The sequence below is a fragment of the Ammospiza nelsoni genome, chromosome 7 (assembly GCF_027579445.1).
Source record: "Ammospiza nelsoni isolate bAmmNel1 chromosome 7, bAmmNel1.pri, whole genome shotgun sequence".
NCBI lineage: Eukaryota > Metazoa > Chordata > Aves > Passeriformes > Passerellidae > Ammospiza > Ammospiza nelsoni.
Genome location: NC_080639.1, coordinates 25,673,974 through 25,690,301, shown reverse-complemented (window position 1 = coordinate 25,690,301; position 16,328 = coordinate 25,673,974). Strand labels below are relative to the sequence as shown.

The 16,328-nt window shown below is 48.8% G+C and overlaps 1 protein-coding gene across 1 annotated transcript in view; it reads right to left on the bottom strand.

Moving 5' to 3' along the window:
* MARCHF4 (membrane associated ring-CH-type finger 4) overlaps window positions 1-16,328 on the bottom strand; it is a 93,966-nt gene that overhangs the window by 6,291 nt on the left and 71,347 nt on the right. The window contains exon 3 of the mRNA XM_059476323.1: window positions 12,438-12,630. Coding sequence (XP_059332306.1) covers window positions 12,438-12,630 — 193 coding nt within the window. The remainder of the gene's footprint in view (window positions 1-12,437; window positions 12,631-16,328) is intronic.

Below are 16,328 nucleotides of genomic sequence, written 5' to 3'. Positions count from 1 at the left end.
CAGCTCCCCATGCCTGTGTGATTTCTAGAGACTTTTCATTAGTTGAAGGTTATTCTCTCTGCCTTTTGTGTGATTGCAGCTTCTGATTTTGGGTCCTCAAAGAGTTCCTGGTGCAGCCTCTGTGCTCTCTTCCCACGCTTCTGAGCTTCCCCCTGCACAGGCACAGTTTGCTGCTGTGCCTTTAGTATCATCCCTTTTGGCAGCTGTGAGCTGTTCACAGCTCTTTTATCCTTCAGATTCTCTTCCCAAGACACACTTGCTGCTCTGCTCCCCTGGGGCTGCTGCTGCTGCTTTTCTGGAGTCCATTATCCTCACATCTTACTTTTCTTCAGCTCTGGAATGCTTTCATTAAACAGTTGCTTCCCATACAAACTACTAATACATTCAAATTTTCAGGGAGTCTTTGCTTTCTGGGGAAATCGAATAGGAAGTATAGATTCCTTCATAACTATCATCTCCACTCTCCAAAATTTAATTTTTGTCCCTAGAGCTGAACAGTCTTCCCTGCATACAGGATTAGTTCCAACTGGTTAGCCTGGAACATGTGGTGCTGTCTTTAAAAAATTTCTGGAAGCTGCAAGACACTGGACCAGTGATCAGGATTTCTCTAGTCCACAAGACTTTTAGCAAAGGTCTGCTCTGAATAATGCTGGACCTGTACTAGGAGGGTGTGCAAACTTAGCAATTGCCAGCATTTAACGAGATAAAGTATAAATTGAAAATGTATTCATAATGATTAGAGCTCAAGTGAATGCTTAACATATGGAAAAATAATTAGCTGATTATAATCAGGCACTTTCTTATCAATCATTCTCAATGCACATTTTTTTAATGTTTAAAGAACTGATTATGTATGAGTCTAAACTGTTTTGGCTCAGCAGGACTGGAATGTCTGCATGGCTGGACTCCCTTGAGTGCTGTTATCACTGGATGACATGGCCATCATGGATCCCATGGACCTGGGGAAGACAAAACACTCCTTCTTCTGCAAAGTGCATTAATGGTAGTGAGGTTTCACTGTCACACAGCTTTCCCAGCACTGGCATGCCATGCTTGGATCCCCTGGCCACAGGGCCATGACTCCAGCAAAACTGAAATTGAGCCCCTCAGAGATTGGTACCTCCACAGCCAGGGAAGGGCTCCCACCAGTGTGCACAGAAGAGCTGTTCCCAGTCTTTTATGGAGGTTTGGACTCTTCCATTTTGGGTCACTACAGCAAAAACAAGCTGGCCCACAACCTTCAAGTGCTGACTAACCAGAAAACCTTGTGTTTATTACATCTCATTTCTCCTTGTTCAAAGGCAGCTGTGCCTCAGAGCTTCCTCAGCCCCTTGTGGGCCAGGACCACTCCCCAAGTTCAGTGAGAGCCCTTCTCCTTCCCTGCTCCCTCCACCCCACCTGGCAGAGCCAGGGGAGCAGCAGATCCCACCTGGGCAGGTCATCATGCTGTGCCCCAAGCTCTCTGCAGCCGGTAACACCCAGCCCAGAGTCAGCCCTGCCAGGTGGGACATGGATCCAGCGTGCTGCCACCTCAGGGAGTCCCCACAGCTGCTGCTCCACCAGGTGGGTGCTCCTGGGGCACAGTGTGAGGGGCTGGGGACAGGAGGCAGCTCTTCCATTACTGCTGGGAGTGCCTGGGGTGGCAGCTGGCAGCGTCCCTCCCCCAGGAAGGGACTGTGATTTTGCAGGATGAGGCTGAGCTACATGGCAAGAAACAATCTCCAGGCTGTGACACTCCAGCATGTCCTGAGTTCATGTGACACAAGCATGCAGCAGTGATTCCTGTGAGCACAGGATGCCACAGGTTCCTCCTGGAAGTGGGAGCTGTCCACCCCACAGACATGGCATTTGTAGCTGTGGGAGGAGGAAGGCTTCATTCAGCAGGATGAACTGAGTTGACAGGTAGGACTGCCTGTCATGGGGCTTGTGGAGCTCATGGGAGCTGGGGACAGGGTGTTGCAGGAGCATTTGGGGAGCTTTTATGGCTGCAAAGTAATGCATCTTCTCTGTGAGGTGCTGCCTCCATCCCAGGGCAGCCCTGCTCAGCCATGTTCCCCACAACACATGGGCAGAGCCCTGTAGGGCTGAGCTGGCGAGACCCAACATGAGGAAACACTGGCTAAATTAAGGAGTGAGAAGAGCTGTCCAATGGAAATGAAATTTCATTTTGTTCAGCACTCCCACACGGTTTGTGTGCAATGGGAAAATAACACCAGCTGTCCTGCAGAGATGTGACAGAGGAGCTGGGCTGACCCCTGGAGCTGCACACAGCAACACCATGGCCCTGGAGATGCCACAATACTTCCAGCTGTAAACATACAAACTACCAACTACAACTTTCTCCTCCTGCACTGCCCAGACCAGTACTTTTTTACCCCTTGACTCAAAACAGTGATAAAAACCACCCTAAAGCAAAACAAGAAATAACTGAAAATAGGTAAAATGAAACCCAAAGAAATTCTTGCTCAGGCAGTAGATAAAAGCATAAACTGAAGTACTCCCATAAAGTCAGCTGGCTGTGGACAGCTAGAGCAAAATGGGTGTTGTGCCCTGAAGGGCCCTTGTACTCCTGTACAGGGCATTATAAAGCAGAGGATTAAAGGGAAATCTGCAGTTATGCAGGCAGCAATAAATGAGACTGTTCTTGGAAAAATCAACTACATAAATAGAGATGGGAGCTCCACCAAGAGAACACCCCCTTGCTTCTGAATCATGCCTCTCCAGCACCATTCCCCACTTGTGTGTCTATCCATAACTGTGCCAGAACAGGAGGGACAGGGCTTGGAGGCAGTACTCATTAACCCTCTTGTTCTCTTAAAGTTTCCCCTCCTTGCTTTGTAGCTAGGACTGGGTAGATCCTCTTGGAATCTTTTTTTTTCCTCTGAATTTAAAATGGATATAACAGCAACACCCCACATCTTGAAAAGGCTTTGTTCAAGAGGTGAAAGACATTCATTGTGTGCATGACAGATACTGCAAGGTCTTTAAAAGAAGGGAGTAAATAATCATTTCAAGCTAGGTTGAATAGAGCACTGGTCTCTAGGTGATTTTATGGGTCTTTTCTACCTTCAGATTTCCAGACATTCCCTACAGAAGCTCATGGAGTTGAATACTTATGGTGAAAAGAGAAAAAGCACCTGACTTCCACTTCATTCTGTTTGCAGGATGGAAAGCATTCCTCCACGTCTGGGTCCTGAACCTTCCTATGCCATAGCTAATGTCACTCTGCCCAAAGCACTGCCTGGGCAGTCATGTTGATCCCCAGACATCCCAGGGACACTCCTTTAAAAGGACAACACCACTGTGCTGTACAGAGCTTGGGAATCTGCCTTCACATTTGCTTGGGGACCTGAAAAAGTCACATTGTTCCCCAGAATGGAAGAACACACGTGTATTTGCAGACAGGTTAAAATGTTTCATTTGGAATTGAATTTTTTTAAAATGTTGTATTCTAAATTCTGACACTGAATTTGAAACACTCAGCATGAGCAGTCATCTCTAAATGTTAAATCAAAATGCTTTGTTCAAGAATGATCAAAACATGACATTTGCTTATTGAATGTAGAACTAATGCCTCCCTCTCTGCTTTTATTAGCAAATGAAATTCTGTAAGGAAAAATGAGAATAGTTTCACAATTTTTTCATTTTCTAAGGGATGCAGGTCCTGTCTGAGCCCAATTCCTCCAGACTATTCCAGTCACCTAAGTGCTTTATCACTAAGAGAAATACAAACCAATTAGGAGAGACACAAAGGTGAGTACAGACCACCCTTGCCATCCCCCAGGGTAATGTAGGGCACATGGGCTAAACTAAGGGACCTGAGATGCCTGTGATGTGACACATTGGCATGTGCATGGTGATTGCCTCTGCTGCCTCACTGGAGTGAGATGTGGGCATCTCTCCCCTCCAACATGCAGGAAGGCATCCCAAGGATGTCAGGCAGAAGGTGTTCATGTTGGTATTTGGCCAGCCTTTTGTTGGGATAAACATGTTCCTGGGACATGCCATGGTGCAGCCTGTCCTGTGCTGCTTTGTCCTTCACAGCCATGACAAAAAAATACCAACAGGATTTCTGTGAGACCTCCCAAAGCCTTTCACCTTGGGTGCTGCAGCCTCTCTCTGCTCCCTGATGATGTCGCCACAGGTCTCACCCCACCTTCTCCCCTGCAAAGGTCTTCTCCTCTCCCACAGAGGCACTGTTCAATATTAACAAAGGTGGTAGAAGCCAAAAGGACTAGGGTCTGTTATTTCTGATCTGTTACTAGCTAGAATCTCTAAGAAGGCAAAACACATTCCTTCCTTCTCTGCACATACAAGGGTCTTCCACCAGAGCTGAAGGCTGCAATATCCAGATGAGTGAATGCTGACAGAGGCTGAGGGGCAGGAAAGAGTTTACCTGCACCTATGGTATCTGCCAGTGCTGAGCTCACAGGTGTGACAGCAGTGAATGGAGCTGAGCATGGCTAAACCTGCAGCAAAGGGTTTAGAGAGCCTTGGAGAACACAGAAAGGCTCTTTGTGTGGCTGCGGCTGAGCAGAGTGAATTGTCCCACCTGGCATAGTATGGATATTGTGGAACCAGCTCTGCCATGGGACACAGGGGCTCAGGCTGTGGCTGTCATTCATGGGTAATGGTGCAGGAAGAAAAGCACTGCTTCAGGGAGTAACTTGCAGGAAGAATTAACTTTAGCAACTTAGCCCATAGGCTTGTTTGCAATGTTCTTCATTACAGCCTGTTGCATCTGGATTGAAAGATGGCTGTGCTAGTAGGTAGCCATCAATCAGTCTCTACAAGGTGATCCCAGAGCTTGATTAATGTCTCTTCATATTAATCTCTTCTTACCTCTGCTTCTGGCACCTCACTGAGCTGGGGACAAACCTCATCCACTGTACATGATGGGTGACCCCGCTGTGGTCTCATCTTTGACCATGGAGTTGAATTCTCTTGCAACAGCCACAACAGCCTGCCATGGGCCACAGCTTCCACCTCCAGGAGTGATGTGTCTGTGGGGATGCAGGCTGTAGTAGGAGGAGTGATGGGACAGAAGGCAGTTGGAAAAACACAGCCTGGCACAGAACTGAGGACTTTTTTCATCCCTTACTAGACAGCACAATTTGTGCAGCTGGCATGGGAGATCCTACCAGCTGCCTACAAGGGAATTTCCTGCCAGTGTAGAGGTTGTGACAGGCAGGTGAGCGCTGCTGCCTCTGCCCACGTATGGAAACTTAACTGGGGACACCAGGCACGTGATTTTATCAAGGAGTTTAGTGACAGTAAGGCACCATTCTGATTGCAAGGTATCACACTTGAAAGCACAAGATGCAGTTCACAAGGCGAAAGAATTTCTTTTTTCCCTCAAAAAAAGTTAATTGTGTTGCCCTCATTAAACGCCGAACACAATGATCCACTGGAGCAGAGAGCACCATATGGTTATTCACAATAAATCTCTGGAGCCCTGCTGCAACAGTGGGACCCTGCTGGAGATGGATGTGGGGAAGGAGTGTGGAGCTGAAGGAACACATGTGAAAGCCCAGGTGCTGCTCAGGTTGTACTGGAAGCCAAGTTCCTTCCCTGCAAAGAGGGAGAGGGTTCAAAGCCAGGTCCAAACCTGTGTCTCTTTGCTCAGCAGTGATGTTCTGGCTCTGTGGAGAGAAGCTGGAGCTGTGCTGGAGTCCCGTGGGCACACAAAGCCCCTGCAGCCCTGCCCACTGCTGGGAGAACACAATGCACACGTGCCAGCTGCCCCTCTGCTCTCTTATGGAACAATCAATGCAACAGTGGATAAAAATAGGTCCCTTCTTTCAGGGCAGAAGGGTGGCTTGTCTCAATTTTGCCGAGCATCCGCTGTTCCTGGATAACAGCCAAGGAGTCAGTGGCCAGATCAGCTTTGCAGCGTCGCTTCTCCTGATGCTGGCCCAGCTACAGGGCCCACAATGATTGCTCCCCAGGAGGGACCCTGCCCAGCTGGACTGAGAGCCCCATAACATGCCCTGGGGGGACTCTTCCTGTCTACACAGCCTCTGTACAGCTGATAGATCAATGATGTGCTCAGTGGTTCTTAAAGCACGCACACTGTGGCTGAATGTGTCCAACCAGAGTTCATGGTGAAGAAAAGGTGACTTTGCTGCCTAGCTTTATCCCAGCCGCCTGCTCTGAAGGTAGGAGCTGGATCTGGCCACTCCTATTAGCTCCTGACAGCTCCAGTTTACATGCAAATTGGGTAAGAAGTGCATGAAGAGCATGGCAAGCAGTGCATCAAGCTGAAAGCTGTATATTCTGTATATTCTCACAGATCTCTTCCAGGTATGCCAAAGTCACACACATTTGCTGTGTGGGCTGCTCTCAGGTCTCTCCTTCAAAGACATTTGCTGAACTTCTCTGCCTTGTGCTCTGCCTTTAGGGTGTCATTGAGCCAACATGTGGGTTTGGTGCTTCCACAAAACTGATTTGCTACCATGGTAGCAATTCTTCCAGCTTTGTACCTTGGGGGACTGTGTGGACTTGAATGAAAACATCTGCTTCCCTTTTGAGAATGGGACTGATACAGATGAAGACCAAGACCCCGAAGACACTTCATTTCTCAGTTTCTTTTTATTTCGTTGTGACTTTGACTCCTAAATCCTTTGAATGCTGAAGGCCCAAGTGACCTGGCTAGATAGCACCCTGAGGCTACCTCAGCCCAGCATTTTCTCTGTAAGGTAAAGCTCATTTAGAACAAAACCCCATTAGTCTTGGCAGGAAGCTTGAATTGTCACTGTTTCAAGGAAGCTCCATTAATTACTGTTCCCACTGCACTATGAAAGATCAAATGCTGTGGATCGGTTTTAATTGGCTATTGATTTCTTATGTTATTACCTATGGTTGTGCTGAGATGCTGTCAGACATACTGGATGCTTTTGATTATTCTTTCTGGCAGCTGGGATTAAAAACAGCAGGCAGACATTTCCTGATCTATAATGGATTGCCATGGTGTGCCAACAAGACTCGTTGGCTGGATGAATGGTCCTGCTCTGCCCATCTTGTGCTGCTGAGGTGCAGTGCTGTTTTGAAGGCAAATACCATCAGGGGCCAGCCAGGGAAAGAGTGGGAAAAACTTTAAAAAGCACGAGGATTTAGTGCTTGGAGAAATGCACTGCTGTCAGCACCAAGGCAGGGTGAGCCAGGGAGCAGGGACTTGGGCACAGACAAAGCAGAAGTGCCCATCAGTCAGTGATCCAAGGAGAGGCAGACCAGATTAATTTTGCATTGCTGGGGATAACCCCCCAGCATGCCAGCCTCAGGGATAGCCCTGTGATCCCAAGCAGGCCGGCACACACAAACCCTATCACCACAGCCCTGTGCACACAGCCTGCTAATGGCCCTCCTGGGACATGCTTCTCCCTCAGAGGCCATCTGGGGATGCCTGAGCCCACTCTGTGACATGCTCTCATTAGCTGGCAGAGTTCCTTCTTGTTTAACAGGAGATGCTTTCCTGTCCTCCTGACCCCAAATGACACCTTATTCTACAAATGTCGACTTCCCCTAATTGCACCTTGACAGAGAGAGAGGCAAACCACTCCTTTCCTCTCCAAGGACTGTCATTTAATTAACAGGCAGGTATCTCTCAGGATTTCGAGGCCAGCTCTAAGCTGCTACTCTCTCTGCTCAGTACCTGAGGCCTGTGAAGGCTCATGCCATTTGTCTGTGCATTTCAATATCGGCATTTTTGCTAATCTCACTATGCGAGAGATTTACCTCTTGGATTTACCTCTCATGGACCATGGAGAGAGCAGTTAATCAAATGAACAGTCCCCATCTCACTTCTCATTCCCTTCCTGGTTCCTCATCTCAGATGTCTGTGTTGTAGATGACTTCATAGCAGAGCTGTACCTATGCTGGCACCATCACCAGTTTCTAGTTTAATCCAACTCTCATATCTGTCCTACAGACATGACCAGAGATAGCACAGATGAAAGAGAGATCAGAATCAAAGACATCGAGGCTGGCTGGATATCAAGAAGCATTTAATTTGTTCCCCCTTCATAAACTGGGATCATCTCTGCAACCTGTTCTTGACATATGTTTTCTAACAGGTTCTTAAATAAAATCCAGTACTGGAGGTTCCCACAAATCCCAAGCAATCTTTTCCAGTGCTTCTTGCCCTTCTGTTAGATGTCTGAGAGCAAGGGGCAGAACAGTGTTAAAAGCCCATCTTGCACATCTTGCCCAGAAGGACAGAGATTCTGGCGCTTGGGGCCATACCACCTGTCCCACTGATCACGAGGAGCAGACTGGTTTTAATTTGGTTGTGGTTTTTGTTTTCATCACGGGTGAAGAGGTAGATAATGGTTCCTGTCCCTCCCAACTGTTTTTGTGGGGCATGCTAGATCTAGATAAGTCCAAAGAAAACTAGTATATTACTGAAGGTTTAGTGACTGAGGGCGAAATCCAGACCCCTGGATTTTGTTCCACAGATCAATGGTCTCTGAGTAAACAGTCATATTTTGAGAGCTCAGCTTGGAGATGATCTGACCATTTCAGAACATATGAGGATAACAACAACCAAATAATGTGCTGAGGGAGCTGTATGAAGCAAGGAAGCACTTATGCCCTCACCTTTGACTCCACACTGGAAAAGATCAGTGCTGCCATGGGATTGTCCATACAAATTGCCACAGATATCTCTATCTTGGCAAATTGCTACCAAAATCCCTTACTGACCAGGTAGAGAGGAGATCACACAAAACAGCTGGGCAGTTGCTGGCTGCCTGTCTGATTTTATTCACACCTCTGCAGAGTTGGTGACTCTCCATTTGAGACTCCACAGTGCCAGAGGAAGTGTCCTGCTGAGCATCTTCAGTGACAGGGTGTATGAACCTGCCTCCAGGACAAGAATCACTGGCTACCCAATGGATGTGAGACATCTAGGTATAACAGAAGTGCAAACTGGCAGGAACTACAGAGAAGCTCTATTTCAGCACACCTGCTCTTCAGTAAGTACTTTGTCTTTCAAACCTCTGCTTCTCTGCTAGGGAAAGAAAAACCTGGGGCTCAAACTGGAGGAAGAAACAACTGGAATTCATGCAATTACTGTAGGACCTATGGTATCACATTGTGCTAGCTAAGGCTGCCCAACGTGTTACAAAATAAATGTACAGACAGCATCTTACATTAGCTGGAAAAACCAAGTGTGGTAGAACCGAGTGCACCTAATGTCCTGCCCTTTCCCCATGACTGAGCATTTCTTAGTTCCTAAATCTTTCCTACCCACCCACAGGCTAGGTAACAAAAGAGGAAAAGGGCTCTACTGCAGAGGAGGAGACACTGAATTGCACAGACAACACTCCAGTATTTCAAGATCCATTTCCACTGTAATTATCCATGAGAGGTTTTATCCTAAACTTGCAGAAGTTAAACTAAAACCCAGGGACGAATAACAAGAGGCTTAGGGCCATGCTGGCAGTCAGAAGCAGAACTTTCCATCTCCAGAGCTGCCTTTGACTATTTTTCAAAAGGCCCTGCATGAGGCAGTAAGGTTTGGAAGAAGGGTAATGAGAGGGAGAAAAGCTGTTCCACAGTGAGGAACTCACTTCAAGCCTTCTAGGGACACACTGCTGCACCCATCACAAAGTTATAGTGAATGAGGAATTCACCTCAGTTGCAGTGTTCATAGAATGGGTTGGGTTGGAAGGGACCTTAAAGATCATCTTGTTCCAAGCTGCCTTGGCCAGGGACACCTCCTACTACTCCAGGTTGCTTAGAGCCCCTGTCCAATGTGGCCTTGAACATTTCCAGGGATTGGGGACCCACAACTTCTCTGAGCAACCTCCTCCAGTGCATCACCACCCTCACAGTAAAGTATTTCTTGCTAATATCTAACCTTATTCTCTTTCAAATTGAAGCCATGACCCGTGTTCCATCACTACATGCCCCTGCCCTAAGTCCCTCTCCAGCTCTCTTGTAGGCTCCTTGACATACTGGAAAGGAGTATCCCCAGACCCTCCTCTTCTCCAGGCAGAACAACCCCAACACTCTCAGCTTGTGTTCATAGGAAAGAATTCCCTGTGATCAGTCCCTTCCCCTGGCCTGATCTGGCCTTGCCCCTCAGTGGGACAGAGCAGCCTTTTGGCCAGTGCTAGTGCACGCCCTGAAATCTGCAGGGCTGAGGAGAAGTCACTCAGAAAAGAGAGATGATCACATCAACTGCTGAAGATCTCATTTGTCACTGAGTTTGAACTGGGCAGAAGAGGAGGAGGAGGGGAGGAGAGTGAACACACTCTCAGCTAGTACTGCTCAGAACTTATTTTCTCTCCACCGCTGAGCTGGCAGCAACAGCAGCAGCAGCAGCACCAACAGGTGGGATTTCAAAGAGCAAGGTTTACACTGCAGGGTGGCAGGGGCAGAGGGCTGGCAGCATCACACATGAGCTTTTCTACAGGAATGGAGACAGAGCTCACGTGCTCCAGAACATCCCGTCCCTGATGAGCATGGGTGGGCTGCCTGGCAGCACGGGCAGACGTGCTGCACACAGCCCAAGTGGAGCAGCTCTGGGCAAGAGAACCCACGTACAGACATGTTAACTCACTGCATCTGTGATGCTTCCCACTGCCTTTTGAGTTTGTGGGAAAGCCAGCATGCCTGGCACCCCGGGACTGCCAGCTGTGCAGGGAGGAACAGGAGACAAGGGGATGCCCCAAGTCACGACTCTGAAATGTTCCTGGGAATGGGATGTAAGCTCCCAGCTTAGGGCATTATGCTTAATTGTGACATCAGTGGAGATGCCAATAAACTTATTTTTCCCTCACAGAAGGTGGGAAAGAGAAATAGAGGCCAAATCCTTGGAAAAAATTAACAAAAACAAACAAACAAAAGAACCTAAAATCTGATCTGTCTGCTCAGTTCCCCTTCAGTCCAAGGTTGGCATGGTTTGTTCTCTGCTATGTGGGAAGATTTGCCTCCTATTAACAGATGAGCTAATCAGTTCCCCTCAGCTCTTGAAGCTTTATCAAAGCCAGTTAATCATGTTACTGATGTCTGCCCAGCTCAGAGCTCTCTACTTCTGTCCCCTGCCAACAAGGCAACCCATGTGCACACCACACATGCACTGGGAAATTTTTTTTCCACTTTAAATTATTCCAGCAAGAGAACACAGCCTGTTGTGCCTATTGTGCCAACATATGGGTGCTACCCAGCTTTCTTTAACACACTTTGTTCCTGGGGAAATGTGGTAGGTCCACCAGCATCACATGAAGAAGCAAGATGATCTCTACAGGCCAAGCTCACATCTCATTGCTAGCACAGTGGTGGCAACAGTGGGAGGAATTGGTCTTGGCAGCCCCAAGTCCTGTGCTGGAAGGCTGCTGAGGCCAAGAGCCATTTGAACCTGGACACCAGGGTATGCAGTCCAGAATTCTATCCCTGCCACTGGGTCTGTTTTACTTCTGCACCCAAATTCCACAAGTTGCTGCTCTGTCCTGCTTCTCCCGAGGGCTGGAATGGGGGCTGTTCTTCCCTCTGGAATGGTTCTATCCACACATACACATATCCACCAAGTCAAGAAGACTGCTTTTTCCCACTGAGTTTGAGAGGGCTTCTTCTAACTTCTTAACAGTGATGCCAGGACCCAGACATGAAGAGGTCTCTGGTTCCCTTTTTGCTTCCTGTCAGGGTCACTTGAACTGACAAGTTATCTTGTGGCCTGTGCTTGGGAGGACACTGCTCAGGGGCACATTTGGAGGTGGCTGCTGCTCACCAGAGTGTTTCAGGAGCTGCTGCAGATATTGGCAGCTATGTCCCTCCATCCTGCAGACCTGCACTGGTCCCAGGGAGACTTTCCTGGGGTCAGGCTGACAGCAGCTGCTGTGCTCTCCAGGCTTGTGCAGTGTGAGTCAGCTGTATCCTCAAAGAGCTGCTCTGTACCAGAAACCTGACAAGGACAAGGCTGGCCCGTGACCTGGTTTGGACTTGCAGCTCCAAGGTGGGCCAAAGAAGGGGAAGACACTCCTGCCTGGCAGAGAGACTGGGGCTATACCACCTGTCCCACTGATCATGAGGAGCAGACCGGGCTGGAGAGCCAAGGAGCTGCTTGTGGAGAGACCCTTCCACGCCTGGTGTGGGGCAATCCCTAAATCAGCCATTCCAGGATTAGCTTTATTCTCTAAAGCCTGACACTCCCCAGCCTCCCCTAGACCTCCCCACCCACTTCTTGCTCTGAAGAGACATCTGCTTCTCTCTGGTGTTTTTGCCGGTCCCTCTGCCACCCCAGCCAAGGAAACACTCTGGGGCTGCCCAGATGAGCTGAGAGAACAGTGAAAAATGGGCCATAAAAGCAAAGAGGAGGAAAAGCTGTGGGACTCAGTCCAAGCCAAACTGTAGTACAGGCTGGCTCTCCAGGCCATGTCCCACTCCTCTCCAGGGGTGAGTGAGCGGGTGGCACGGTGTGAGGTACAGTCACCCACCTATACAGACAATGTCCATGAAGCCGTACATTCCATAGCAGATCTGGAAGAGCAGGTCCTGGCGCTGCCACTTGGCTGAAGGACTGAAGGTTGACCAGATGAGCCATGAGATACTGGCGATGAGGAAGAGGGAACCCAGGATGGCCGCTGCTATCTGAACCTTCTCAATGACCGTCAGAGAGATGGCCTGCCACTGTACAGGGAGGGCACAAGAAGGAGGAGGGAGGACAAAAGAGAAGAATTAGTTACTTGGAGCACATTACTGTTTTACACCATTGTGGTGGCTTTGGAGATCTCAAAGAGCACCTCTGGGCATAGGTGCTTTTACCCCATCCATATCTGGGATGGAGTATGGCAGTTGTTCAACAGTGCATGGCCTTGGGTTTCTTGGCAGCACTACTAAAGAGGCAATGGAAAGGAGTCCTGCATCTCACCAGGAAAGCACAGCAACCTGAGTGAGGCAGGATGGATGAAGGCAAGACACCAAAAATAACATGCCCGTAACAGCAGATCTGCGATGACCATCACAAACCGTAAAGCTCAGTTGCTCCCTCAAACAGAAGCCAGGCAACATCCTCATCCAGGGCATCTCAGTACCAAAAGATTAATATCTCAAAGAACCAAGCTTTTTTTTTGAAGGCCTCATATGAGCTGGCTCTGTGCCACTTTGTGAGATCTGACATGATCACAGCCCTAGGTAGAATCTCACAGTAGCAATGCACATCCCACAGAACGTGCTACAAACAACACAAGTTGTTGTGGTCAGGACACCCTGCCTTTAGATGAAGACATATTCAGGCTGTGTTCCAAGGTAAACGTCAATGCTTCTTCCTCAGAAAAAGAAAAAAATAGAAGTAACTCCTCCAAATCCATTCACTTTGTCAAAGGGCTTTGTATAAGCAACGTTATAAATATCCTAAACCCAGACTCCTCTCTGTCATCCAGCATAAAACCTCCCCACTCAGATTTACACTGCTGAGAAAACTGTCCTATAAAACCAAGAGCAGAAATTGGAGTCTTTAACAAGACTTAGGGACATGGTCCATAGCATCTTCTGCAAATCAAAAATCAAATCTGTAAACAGGCTGAGGAGAGACTGTCTCTCCTGGCACTGAAGTATATAGGCCACCTCTAGCTGTGAGATACATGCCCTTGAAATCACAGTGGGACTGGCAGGAGGATAAACAAAGATGGACTTCAACCTCCTGCAGGTACAGAGGATTCAGAGGAGTTGAAAACCTTTAGCCTAGATTCAGCCGAAATTCAGTCCCCCTGTGAAGTAACGGTCTTGTGAGATCTCAGAGCCCTGCATGTTGGTCAAACATATCCTAGGACAGCAGGATCACCCAGCAAGCCTTGTCCCATCCTTCTGCAGTGCAAGAAGGGAGTTCAAGTACGGGATACCTCTTTAATGCTCAGGCCAGCCAGGAGTTAGCAATGTTTTTTGCAAGGACTTTTGAACCCTGACTGAAGGGTGAGAAGCACAGGGTGACTTGTGCTGGTACAGACACACATGGCACTGCTACCAAACCCCTCAAACCCCTGAACCAAATGCACTTCCCTGAAAAGGGCTGCATTTGGAGAGGCACAAACGAGAGCTTCAGCCAGAGGTTGAGGTCTGTGGGTGGCAGTTGAAGGAGATTCCTCTGCCTCTGCCAGCCTTGATCCTTGGCTTACATCCTGCATGGGCAGACAGCCCTCAAATTGTCCTCCATGGATGTGCAGCACTAGTGAGGTGGGCAGTACCAGCTTATTTCGTAGTTGGCCACAGAAATGGCCACTGAGCTGCTGAGCAGAGAGAGAGCTTGTTCCCTCCTGAAGTAGGACTGGACTCAGCTAAACCCAGTATCTTCCCTGGGCTCAGCTACTGCAGTCCCCTTCCTGCCATCTGCCCCAGCAGCTGACCCAGCCAAAGGCAAACACAGCACTGGGGACACTCAGTAATCTTTTCAACAGCCCATTCCCACTCTGCCACAGCCCGACCTGCTCCATGCCTCCACCAAATCCACCTGGCCCATCTGTGCCACTGAGAAGGTCCCACAGTGAACAGCCTGGAAGTCCCAATGCTGCAGGCGTGCTGGAGTCCATAACAGAGGTGCAATGGTGCAACTCCTCTCCTGATATCAGGCAGAGCAAAGGCCACCCAGCACCCATCACAAATCTGGCTTCTGAGGGTGGGATAAGCAGCTCTGCCATCCTCCCACCAGCTCTCCAGCTTTGTTCTCAACAGCACCATAAGCCAATAAAGGACAAATCAGCAAGCAATGCCATTAGCCCAGAGCTCCAGGACTAAATTCATGCGGTGGGGAGGGAGCTTGGCTGTGTGCATGGGGTTGCAGTTTCACCCCTGCAGCTTCCCCCAGACCTCATCTCCCATTCCACTGGCTGTGGCTGACTCAGAGGGAATGAGAGTGCTGAGAGCACAGCCTGGGGCTGCGTGCGAAGGCTTCACTGCAGCCCCGCACACTGACCCGCGTGCGCCTGTGCCAGCCAAATCATTCTGCACCATTTCTCTCTCTTGAGGAGGTAATGGACTGGCTCCTCACCATCTGCCTGGCATACTGCAAGGCCTCTGCTAGCAACAGGTCCTTCCAAGGTAGCAATGAGAGGTGAAGGAACTGTTTTCTACAGCTAGAAGCCACATACCACCAACACCATGGCTCTGCAGAGAAAGGGAGGCTTAGGTGTAGCACTAAATATACTGTCAAAGGGGATGTGGCTTAGAGAACAGAAGAGTTACACCTGAGTGCAAAACTCAGACTCTGCTCCCCTTGGCTGGGAACAGGGAGGCTGAAACACTGGCAGGGACAGTGCCTGACTGCTCAGCTGGCAGTGGCTGCTGGGAAATTCACTGCGGTGATAATGAAGAGCCTGGAGCCTGTCAGCTGTGCCAGGGGGTAGGAGGCTCTCCCCCTGCATCTGGCACTAAGTGACAGTGACACACACAGCAGCAGTCCTGACTCTGTTCAGAAGGTGGCACTGGGGTGTGATTACCCTCTGGCAAGGAGGTAAATGGGTCAAAGCTGAACATTGGGGAAAACAGCCAGCATGCAGAAGAATTTAATATTTTCCACTAAAAAAAAGGAAGTAATAAATGTTGTATTTTCTCTCTGGCAACCTTGAGAACTGCAATTTAGTGTCCCAGATCTAGCTTGAGCCACTAATAACTAGAGTCATTATTTTTCACCTTTTAATTCCATTTTGCTACACGTCTTAGTGTATGAGATAGAAGATGTTAGCATGAGACAGAAGATAGAGCCTCTTACCCCCATGAGTGCTCAGACAGAAAGGTCCAAGAGCTGTTCAGAGGTGGAATGTGCTGATGAATTTCAGCTGCAGGAGCTGGGCTTGACGTGTCCCTGCACTGGTAGCCTTAGGAGCTCACCTCAATCACAGCACCATGTCTTTCAGATTTCATAACAGCCCTTAGAAAATCACCCCTTTTCCCAAGCCCTCTCCAACCTCATTTTGGCCAGCAGACCAGGGACTTGGCAGGAGACCTTATCATCCTTGGATCACCAGTAGAGCTGCTCAGCAACTCTGGAGTCCCTCTACTGGCACATCTGACACCCCCAAAGCTCTTTGTCTGAATGCCTAGCAGCAGACACAGCCCCCTCCCTCCAAATCTCCACTCAAATGTTCAAGACCTAGCAAGATCACAGTAGGTCAAGCAATCCCACTTGTGGGGAGAGACCTAAAGCTGAGCCCTTGTTCCCCCAGCTGATAATGACTCGAGCTCCTGGTAGCCACTGAGCTGCACTAAAGTGCACCTTTTAACAACTCAGCTCACCCAGGTTGTCAGTCAGGAACAGGACCTTTAGGCAGGCAGAAAGCTCTGCCAGCGCTGAACAGGTAAGAACTAAGGACTTGGTGGTACCAAAAAGCTTTAAA